At 42.6% G+C, this 11,343-nt stretch overlaps 1 protein-coding gene across 2 annotated transcripts; it reads right to left on the reverse strand.

Annotated features, from left to right (window-relative positions):
• Positions 1 to 769: 769 nt before the first annotated feature.
• LOC133891447 (uncharacterized) lies at positions 770 to 2,345 on the reverse strand. 2 transcript variants are annotated; one of them, XM_062332160.1, is made up of 2 exons: positions 1,522 to 2,318; positions 770 to 1,308 (listed from the first exon to the last, which is right to left on the reverse strand). In XM_062332160.1, exons 1-2 carry the CDS (start codon positions 2,123 to 2,125, stop codon positions 914 to 916), a joined length of 999 nt encoding a protein of 332 aa, XP_062188144.1. In that variant the 5' UTR covers positions 2,126 to 2,318; the 3' UTR covers positions 770 to 913. The 2 variants fall into 2 exon arrangements, with proteins under 2 accessions (XP_062188144.1, XP_062188145.1); XM_062332161.1 differs by having other exon boundaries at positions 970 to 1,316; positions 1,522 to 2,345.
• Between the last annotated feature and the right edge of the window lie 8,998 nt (positions 2,346 to 11,343).

Below are 11,343 nucleotides of genomic sequence, written 5' to 3' on the forward strand. Positions count from 1 at the left end.
ACACAACAGAGGAGAACAGAATACGAGAACCAACGAAATGCAACGCACAGCAGCTCAGTAAGCAAAGATCAATACTCAAGCCACAAGCCACCCCCACCCCCCACACAAAAAACAAAGAAAATGGGGGACATTCAGGCCATCACTAATCAGCACCTGTGACCCTACACGTGTCATGATCGGTGGGGTTTAACCGAATTTTGTTTTGGTCCAGCCACCTTTAAACCACTCCCAACGGCTGCCCTTAGGGGACGAAATTTCTGTTGTGAAAATTTTTTTGTTTTTTTTAACGTTTCAACGGTTTTTTTTACGTTTTTTTGTCAAAAAAAGATTTTTAAGATCATTCCCTGTAGAACAAGATTCTCGAGAAAAAAAATAAGAAAGAAAACGAAATAAAGAAAATATAGTTGAAGATAATCTTACGATATATTAACATGAGGATGCCAGCGGTCTATAAAGCTTGAGACTTTAGATCAGCACAATAGGAGTCCAGAGCAAGAAGTAGACTCTTTTTTTTTTCTTTTTCTCCTTATCTTTTTTCTAACATTAAGCTTTGGGTGATCGAAGACCAACAACCGTCGTCGACCTAATTCCAGCGATTCTCTTCATCACCAGCAACATGGGCAACATGGCTTCTCCGAAATACCGTACCCTGTCGTGCCTCCACTTTGATCCGTGAAGACCTCAAAGATGGCATCTTCTAATCAATGTCAGACCCATCTAATTCCGCATTAAGGTTATGTGTTCCTGCGATTAGGTTACAATTAACTCAAATACCAAGTATCACTGTCTCATCTTCTTGCTTTGACAAAACCATATCTTACACAGAACAAGAACCAAAAGCCAAAATTAAGAACGAACTCGAAACAAAAAAAAGGGGAGCACTTCTTCCTTGCGAGTTGCAACTATTTTCAGTTCAGTACTGGCTGCCCCTGCCGAGCATGTCGTTGTAGTGCTTGAGCGACTCCTGCCGCTGCAGCCGCATCTCCATGTTGAACTTGTTGATGAACGCCTCCACCCGCCGGTTCAGCTCGTCCTGCCCCAGCGACGGCTCCCGCCGCACCGGCGCCGGCGCCTTGCTCCGCCCGTCGTTTAACGTCTCCGCCTTCCGCATCGCCGCCGCTAAGGCGAGGGACTCGACCTCCCCGCTGCCGCCGCCGCCGGAAGGGCGGCGCCCGGGGCGGGTGTCCCAGGTGTCGGACTTCTTGAGGTGCCGCGCCAGCGGCGGCCCCCGCCCCTCCGTGATGGCCTTCCACGTGCTCTCCAGCGTTTCCTCCCTCCGCGGCCGCGCCACCCGCAGAGCCCTGCTCCCTGCAATGCTAAAATCCCCATTGGTACCAAACAAACCTCTATTTCTTGGTCGAAACCAAAGTAAAAAAATTCCCTTGGTCTAATTCAACAGCGGCGCAATTTTTATGGCTCAGAAACAGAGTTGACAAAGCCAGAACATTCAGGGAAGGATCAGAATTGGAGGTTGTTGCTTCGTGTTAAGGATTGGCAAATTTGTAATAAGCATTGCGTTACCTTCGGGGCTTTGCTTGGCCGCCTTCCGGCTGAACCTAGATGACACCAGCGGCTTTTCCTTCGAGTTCGTCAGGTCCGCGAACGGCGCCACCTCATTCTCTGCATCCGCCTCCACCTCCAGCTCCGCACCCCACCGTCGTGGCGTCCATGTCGACCTCGAAATGGAAAACTCCTCCTCACCCGCTAGCGCAGGCGCCGCTGTGTTCACCTTCATCACCGGCTCCTCAACGGCAACGGCCTCGGCGGCCCGCACTGCCACCACGGGCACCGCGACAACCGGCGCAGGCACCTGCAACGTGGCCGTCGGCTCTATCCCCACGTGCTCCGACTCCTCCGCTCCGGCGGCGGCGGCGACGGAGCCGGAGGCCGACGGGCGGCTACTCTGCTGGAAGCGCGATGACACGGCGATGGAGATGATGATGGCGTTGATGACGAGGTACAGGTACGGCGGCGTGAGCCACGTGCCCGCCACAGCCTGCGCGCGCGGCAGCCCGTCCGCCACGAACGCCGCCGCCGCGGGCCCCATGAACCGCACCCCCGCCGCCGCCAGCACCGCCGCAGCCGCGGCCGCCGTCGCCACCTTCACCGTCGGCGCGTACCCCATCTCCCCACCTCGTTCTGTCGCCGTTCCAGCCTTGCCAACCCCCCAGCCTTGCCAACCCCACAACACGGGTGGCGCCACGCCCTCCAGAGCCGTCCTCGCCCGTCCCCTCTCGGCGTCGTGCGCGTGCGTGGCGCGCGGCAGCTAGCAGCGAAACGGAAAGGAAGCGATGACAAGCAGGGAGAGGTGGTGGGACGAGCGATTTATAACGACGGGGCCGGGCTGACGGGCGAGACGCAGGCGGGAGGTCTGGAATCGGTTCGACGCGCGAGCACGGCTCATCTGGGTGGAAAGGTCTGGATCAGCAGTGGACGCTGGGGTCCTTGGCCGGTGGCGCCAAGCGATGTCGACCTCCTCCCGTCTCAAACGCCTGGCCCCTAGGCTGGTTACCACGACGTCCACACGATGATGTTTACCGATCAGACGGCTCAGATCGATGTTCGAGGGCATTGTGGGTTCATTACTGCTGTTAGCTTACGCATCATTCTGACTCAGCTCATTGTACCCGTGAGCCGATGTCCTGATCTTAATCAATCTTAATGATTGATATTTTAATCAACTCAATTTAAAAGACTAGCATGAACTTCTATATTTTATAAATCATGTCGGATATGAGATTAAATCTAACTAATACAATCAATATTACATGGCCTTGCCAATAATAAATGCTTGATGAGGAAAGAAAAATTTTATAAGACATGTTCTTTTAAAAGATCTATAGATTCACATGACACGTGTCATTTATTCCTCTTCTTACCTGTATAACATTGAATTATAAGAGGAATAACATAAATTAAGATCCTATGAGAATTTTTCACAAAAAATCTTATAAATTTTCTTTTTCATGGTGAAAGATGGAAAATGACGGGGGAGCTGAGGCTCAGCTCAAACGGTCAGAAAGAGAACCGTTGGGGGTGCGGTGGGGGAGGAGAGAGCGGGTGCGCCGGTCCCACAGTGTAGGACAAAACCAACCACGTTTCTGTGGGCCTGCAGCGCCGCCACGTATGCTGGAGCTCCCGCTTGGTGACCCGCGCCGCTGCTGCCGAGCTGGCACGGCGTAGCAGCCGCTTTTTTTTTGCCAACGCCAGCTCAGCTGACCTCACCGTGCAACACCGCCGCTGCTGCGTTGCAGGGCGTGTCAGTGATCGTGTCTATCTTCTCTTCTTCCCGTGCAGGTTCGAGTCCATCCATATGTGTCACTCCATGCCAGACAAATTGCAAACACGCCCTGTGCGATAAACTACTCCTGCATGCTGTTCCGGTCGAGGAATCCTTATGACAGCAAGTGATGCCGTTAAAATAAGGGTGATTCATGTAAACAAATTCTACAGATATGGTACTTTAGAAAAATCTCGCTGTTAGATAGCTTGAGTTGCTCTCAGCTGTTAGATCAGACACGTACAGGATGGATCCGAGTTTTATAGAAATCTTTTTATATCGAATTATATAAAATTTGTTTTTTGATTCAGACGCCTGTTTCTCTCAAATATAGAGATCCAAGAGTCCCGTGAGTCTCGAACATCTAACTCGCATCTTATGTTGGCATCTCGTGTGCTAGCCTCCACCTCTATTAGTCTCGGACGGTAGGAGCAGCAGTGCTTGTCGTATTAACATGAATCTATCGGGTCGTCTCTATTGACTTTGCTCACCAATCATCCTCGGTTGTCCATGACCGATGGCGTCGGCCGCCTCATCGTGTCGCCCCCACGTCCATCTTCTTTATGGGGTTGGTCTCCCTCCCTCCATGAGCTCTCTTTAAGTCCGCCGATAAAAAATCTCGTTAAAAATCAAATCCTTACTGCTAAACCTTGCCGACTTGTTAAGTTTAACGTCGTTAGAAGTATCTGATACCTTAAGATTAGAAAGCGTGTTAAAATAAAACATGCCACCCATGCTCTTATACCATCTCGGCCTAGTAATAAAGAATAGATATAGGTAGCCAGCTTTTCAACACCTAACATTCACTTCAGTTATCTAGTATGAAAACGATACGTACGTACTCATAAATTTATCATGAAAAAGTACTCCCTTATTATGCCTTTTGTAATCGTGTCTCGTGCAATCATCATGATTAAGAAAGTGTATAGAATATGAATTGGAAACAGATCTGTAAATTTAGTAGTATGCAATTTTGTGTGGCTTTGACAAGAGTTGTATTTGGTGAATGCATCTCTGATTGCGATGATTGAAAATGTAGCTCTTATCTCAATTAACAAGGAAAGCTATTTTTTATTTTTCTTTGGTTTACTATGAGAATGTGAGTGCTCGGTTATAAATAGCTGGTTGATTACATAAACTGATGCGTGCATGAATGTGCATCACTTTGCTACTGTACTCCCACAAAAGAAGGTGACACCGTGCAAAGAATCGTGTCGAAACGGGACGTACACGTGTGCATTGTGGCCGTACAAAGCTACGCGGTGTACGATGACCTCACCTCCATACATGCGGTGGTGGCACACAGCAAAGACAGCGGTAGCCTGATCGATCGATTGTGGATCGTATGTGTTGCGGTTAGAAAGTTGAACATCGTATAGAGTAGAAAAACTAAACTTTTATTTTGATATATAGGGTGTTTATATATTTATATATGATAAAAAGTGATAAAAATACATATTTATTAGGAACACATCTCTTACCAATAGACGCTACTTTTAGTAATCGATCATATGGTTATATCAAAAGATGTCTATTTATAATACTCTCTCTTGATTAATTATTTCAGTTATAAATTCCTTGTTGAAAACTCCTCTAAAACCCTATAGAAAAAATATGAAGAGAAAATAATATATTGATATGCCATTAAAACTCCTTTAAAATCTAATAGAAAAAAATAAGAAGAAAATAATATAACATATATTAGTTGTTGTCTCATTGTAAGCTCATATGAGAAATTTAGATAGAAAAAAAATCATTTGGTGAGCTTAGAGAATAATAATTATGATATATGGATCATATTAAAATCTCCGAAAAACCTCTTAGAAAAATAGGAGGAATAATAGTGATATGTTGTTAAAACTCTTTTAAAACCTAGTGAAAAAATAAGAGAAAATGATACAGCATATATTAATTATTGTCCATTTGCTAACTTATATGAGAAAACCTTGTAAAAGGAAAAATCCATAAGCGAGTTTAGAGAACAATATATATGTCTTGTATACCTCTTTTAAAAACCCTGATGGAGAAATAAGAGATATGACATATAATCTTGTGTAGATATTGCCTCATCAAAAATCTTATATGGGAAACCGTATAGAAAAAACTCATAAAGTAAAAGAATGCAATATAAATATGAACATGTTATTATTTAGGGATAAACTCTCTCTGAACCTTGCAAATTTCGGAGTAGCCGTATACTAATTTCGTGAATATTGGAATATGGAAGTTGGTAAGAATTTAATGAATAAATCAACGAGGTTATCACATAATTTAGTTTGCAAAATGTCTATCTCCCATTATGAGGATATAACAATTTAGGAACAATATGTTTGGTAATATTGCTCTTTATATAACCTGTTTGTATTTGAGCAATGCATACAAATTATCTTCATAGATAATTATTGATTGGTGATTCAATGGAACCACTGCCACATGATTGATGTATGTGCTTTATCATTCTGCGAAGACATACATATGTATGTGATGTTTCAGAATGATAGGTGGAAATAACTACTGGAATCACTTTTGTTGACTCATATGAGATGTCTATATTACTATAGAATCGGTCTATTTGCTGGTGTTATAGAGATCAATTATATAGGTAGAATCTGGATATCCAATTATGGTTATATCTAGATTTTTCTGATAGAAAAACCTAGATCTTTGGTGCCATAAAGGTTTTTTTTTATATCCTTTTTGACTCTCATCTAATGGCGTTGTTAGAGTTACATTGTTTAAGCTAGCCAGTTATCTGCAAATGCAATATCAGGCATGTTGCAATTTGTAAGATACATGAGCGCTTCGATGACACTAAGATATATAACTGTAGGTTCAATATCTTTTCATCGTCAACATAATATATGAATTGATCTTGATTCATATTTAAGGATTGAATTATCATAAGTATTTTGATGGATATGTTTATCCAATATCATTTGGATATTGATGGACTGATGGATAAATATATTTCTGAAGGAATATGCTTAAGTTGCAGACTTAAATAAAATTTGGTTTTAATCAAATCATTCATCTCAAATTTCGTCTTAAGATGATTATATATTTTGTCATATGTAGTTTGGAGATGATATAAAATCCAACTGGGATTTTATTATGAACACACATATGCAATCGTTGGAGTAACCTTTCTGTGGAAGGAACTTATTTAGTTAATTGTACCATAATTAACTTAATTGTTTGAAGTCATGGAATGACTTCAAGTTGTAGAATATATATATTGCAATTTGTATTTAGATTCAGAATGCGAAGTCTATATCCAATTCATTTGATCTGCAATGATATTGAATATGAGAACATACTTTTCACATATACCATAGGGTATGTAGCATCGTAATTGATGTTGAATCTATACGTGAACCCTTGTGCTACAAGCCTTGCTATTTCACTGCCTTACGGAATAAAATCCATTTTGCTTCCACAGGAAAGACATTGTGTTGAGCGAAAGCGATTGCAACGCTGCCAGGTGCCATTGAGGGTAGATCTCCATCGGAGAGTGGAGGTGACGCTACTGGAGAACTATTGTGGCCGGATTCGGCTGGTTGTCGTTGATGCGCTGGCGCCACGTGCGGTATTTTTCCAATCGAGGGTTCTGTTCTTGGTTGCTTTTGGCCGAGCAGTGTTAATCCTCTCATGCGTCTATCTGTGCAGAGGCCTTCATTCCTCTGTATCGTTGTTGTTTTGGTGATGGAGAACAGTGTGCATTGTGTGCTCCATGGCCATGAAGACGAAGGCGCGTGTCGACGAGTCTCCCATGGTGTTCATCCTGCTCTCTTCGGTGGTAGATTGGCCGATTAGCGCTGAGAGCAATCGTGATTGATAATGTGTTGTGGGTAGAAAGTAGAACATAGTAGAGAATAGAAAGAATGAACTCTTGTTTTGATATATGGGGTATTTATATATTTATACATGATAAAAGGACATGACTATTGGCAAAACACCCCTTCCCAGTAGACACTACTCTTGGTAATTGATTACATGGTTACACCAAAAAGTGTCTATTCATAACAGTACGTGTGCCCAACTTCTGTGGCCGGCCGTACAGGTAAAATGTTGGTGAGCTGGTAGCAATGAAGCGACCTAATTCGTCTCTCCTTGTGTGCGCAGCCATGCGGCTTTAGCTAGCCTACCAGCTTGGCTGCCTACCTATCTGTTCAACCTAAACCACACGTGTGCGTGCAACTAGATAATCTTGCTCACACACTGCACGCCATAATTTCCCATGCCGTCGCATGCATGCAGTGGCCACGCCCATCACCATACGTACATGTGACTCCTAGCAAGGGCGGATACACCATGTGCTCTAGGTCTCTACCCCGGGCGCACCTAGAGCTCCATCAGTATTGTTGATGACAAGATTTAGCATTTATGGTGGCTATTGCAACGATGACAGGCTTAATGGGTGATTAGTGAACAATACCACGAATGGATGAACAGTAACACGACTAGATGAACAGTGCCTGACCAGATGAAATGGTGATCCGACCAGGCAACTATTGCTACGACTAGCAAACAGTAATTTTCCATCAGTAAACAGTAATTTCCGATCGATGAATAGTAACTTAAGTCAAGGGAATAGTGATTTCAGACCAGTGAGCAGTGACTTTGTGACCATGACCAATGACCATGTGACTAGTGATCACGGTTTGTTCCTGCAGTTAGTCTCCGAATAAATGTAAGAGTTGATCAAATCCAAGAAGGCCGAACTACATTAAAGTGTATTTGAGTAGATATATGGGAGTTTTACGTGTTCAAATAGGAAAGATATGTTAGTTATAGAAAGTTTAGAGATCAGGTAGGTATAACCGAATCATATATGTAAGTCTTGTTCCATTTAAATTAGGAGTAATGGTCTCTTATGGCTAAGACATACTACCATTTAAATATGAGAGGGTCATAGCCGATTAGGACATCAACCAATCAATCAAACATAATTTACATTACCTTTTATCTTTTTTCTAGCTTCTGTAGTCCTGACTCTTTTTTCCCATCGATATTTCTGCATATTCTTGATCTCAACGACCAAGGACAAGCCGCTGGTCATCCGCGCTACAACGGGGGTCCCTCTCGAGCGCGGGTGAAGATGAAGGTCCGATGACGTTGCACCACGACCAGGGCACCCTGAGTGCCGCTCGTCGGATATTGCACATGAGGTGCTCAGTGTGTTGGCGTGACAACTTTTCGCGTTAACACACTTTTTGGCGACTCTGCTAGGGAAGAAGTCTTTCGGTTTTTTCGTAGCTGAATTTTAAAACCCTAGCCATGTCTACTTCAGAAATTGACAAAGACAACATCATTATAGCATCGTACGATGAGTTACCGGAAGAGACGTGTAAGCCGCCTTGGAGTAACATCGGCAACAGTTGCTTTCGCGCTATGTGAAGACTCGGTAAGATGTGTTCAAGAAAGAAGATTCTCCACCACCTGCCGACCAAAGCCCTAAAGTGACAACCAATGTGAGTATTCAACCCTCTCTTTCTTATCAAGAGGTTGCTGTTATGATCGATCAATCCGTTGGTGCAACTATGGCTAATCGTGTTTAGAAATTGGTTGAGGATACATTGGTTGATAAGCTTCGGCTTTTAGTTCTACAAATTCATGAGGAGGAAAATCTGAAAAAACCTGCCACTAGTAATGTTAGTGCCCTAATTTTACCTACTGTTGTTAATACATTACCCAGTGTTTCTTATGTGCATAATCCTCATGATGGGTAAAATATTATGGGTAGTGTTGCACCTAATTATGTCACTTCTCATGCTATTAAAATTGATTTAACATAAAACCCGTACCAAACACCATATGACACGCACAACGCTTCAACTTCAGCTCAAACTTATAGAGCCGAAAATTATCCCAACACGCAAACACCATATTACCAAACCGTAGCGTATAGTGTTCCACCTATACCGCCGCAAAAATCAGGAATCCCTTTTGGGCCGATTCCTAAACCAAATTTTGCTACGCCACATCCTGTTACTTCTCATGTGTCGAATGTGTCCACACCACCGCTTGAGCCAATAGCTAACCCTAATAGGCTTGTAGCTGATTATACTAAAATCATGCGAGAATAAGTAGCTACGCTGCTTAGAGAGCAATTCGGCTTGGAGGTTTGAAGGAAAGCTCGTGCATACCAAAAGCCATATCCCGAGCACTATGATACAATCCCATACCCCCGTGGTTTTAAGGTTCCTGATTTTGTGAAGTTTACCGGGATGAAAATAGAACAACTAGGGAGCATGTAGGTCAGTTTCTTACACAATTAGGTGAAGCTAATTCCAATGATGTGCTGAAAATTAGATTATTTCTTTTGTCGTTTTCTGGAACAACTTTTACTTGGTTTACATCCCTTGCTCCTAATTCTGTTCATATGTGGTCTTAGTTAGAAGAGAAATTTCACGAATATTTTTATAGTGCTAATATTCTGTTCACATTTGATATCAGTTAAACAAAAATACAATGAACCAGTTGCTGATTTTATTAGAAGGTTTAGAGATACAAAATACCAATGCTTTAACTTGACACTTTCTGAAAAAGACTTAGCTGAATTAGTTTATTTGGGTTTGTTGTCTCATTTGAAGGAAAAGCTAGAAGGTTATGAATTTCAGGATGTTAGCCAAGTTTTGCAAAGAGCTCTGGCATTAGAAAGCCACGCTAAAGTGTCTAGAAATTTTTAAAAATCAAATGATAAATTTAAAGTTTATCGTCCTAATGTTCATATGCTGGAGTATGAGTATGAGAATTCAGAGGATGATGATGCTGATGTGTGTGTAGCCGAATGGGCTTGGTCTTCTAAGTTTAAACTATTTGTTTGCTCTGCTTTTAAGCTGATTCATCCCAAAAAATGACAAGAAGAAATGATATTTACTTTTGATATAGCCAAGTGTGATAGGATTTTTGATTATTTGCTGCAAAAAAAAAACAAATTAAGTTTCCTCATGGTCATGTAATTCCACCATTAGAAGAATTGAATAGGCGAGCTTATTATAAATAGCATAATTCTTATTCTTATGCTACTAATGATTGTAATGTTTTTCGTCATAGATTCAATCGGCCATTAACGAAGGACGATTGAAATTCTCGGAGATGCAAGTTGACAAGCAACCGTTCCCGGTTAACGTAATTGATCTCCAGGACAAGAGTGTTCTAATTCGGTCAACTCAAGCCGAGTCAGCTAAAGTAAAAAAATGTGATCATTGGTGAAGGTAGGCCAACACCTTTGGGAGAGAACAAGAATTTTTTAAGAGAAGTGCTACTTGAGAAGACTCCCAAAGGTAAGGAATTAATAAAAGTTGTGGTGAACACTTCAACAACCCGGGGGGGGGGGGGGCATGACAATGCTAAACCAAATATGATCAAACCCAAAAATCTAGAGGTTGGCAAGTGGAAGATTAATGAAGCAAAGGGACATGACAAGGTTGTGCAATTCAAACCCACTTTCAAGCAACTCTTGTCCAGGTATGAAAAAGATAAGGCCGTCCAAACTCATGTGAATCGGCCAAATAATCTCAAGTGGCCAAGATCACCTTTGAAGCAAGAAGTGCATGATCATCATCACCCAAAGGAGGATTGTGTTGCTGCCATTCACCCCCACTTGATCCGGCATCATGGTCATGGATGCCTCCTATAGTGCCTTTTTCTCCTTGCCCAACGTGGGGATATAATGGTATGTGGATGCCTCCTCTTCCTGCGCAATTAAATTATTTTCATTCGAGATGGATAGCACCACATAGGTCAGTATTTGATAGAATATCACGTCCTGTCCACGACCTATTATGGCAGTCTAGTGATATTCGACATGATGGAAATGTGAAGAAGGTATACCGAGTCAAGGAAAGTTTTGTTTCTATTCGAAATTCAGATTCTAGTACTGCTAAAACACGGACCACTACTGCTAATATTATTGAAATAGGGTCAATGAAAGTAGTCGCCGAAGAGCTTGGTAAAGGACCGATTGTTATAAGCAACAAATCGGTCAAATATGAAAGCATACCTATTGCTATGTATGATGTTCTGAAGGATGATAATCATGAGGCAAATAGGAGCCATCC

This window comes from Phragmites australis, chromosome 14 (genome assembly GCF_958298935.1).
Source record: "Phragmites australis chromosome 14, lpPhrAust1.1, whole genome shotgun sequence".
Taxonomy (NCBI): domain Eukaryota; kingdom Viridiplantae; phylum Streptophyta; class Magnoliopsida; order Poales; family Poaceae; genus Phragmites; species Phragmites australis.

What these genes read in the sequence shown, in the direction of transcription:
- LOC133891447 (XM_062332160.1), bottom strand. Translation starts at nt 2,125, where the DNA reads ATGGGGTACGCGCCGACGGTGAAGGTGGCGACGGCGGCCGCGGCTGCG. An exon ending in GGCCAAGCAAAGCCCCGAAG is followed by an intron (nt 1,309 to 1,521) that starts GTAACGCAATGC and finishes TTAGCATTGCAG; the next exon opens with GGAGCAGGGCTCTGCGGGTG.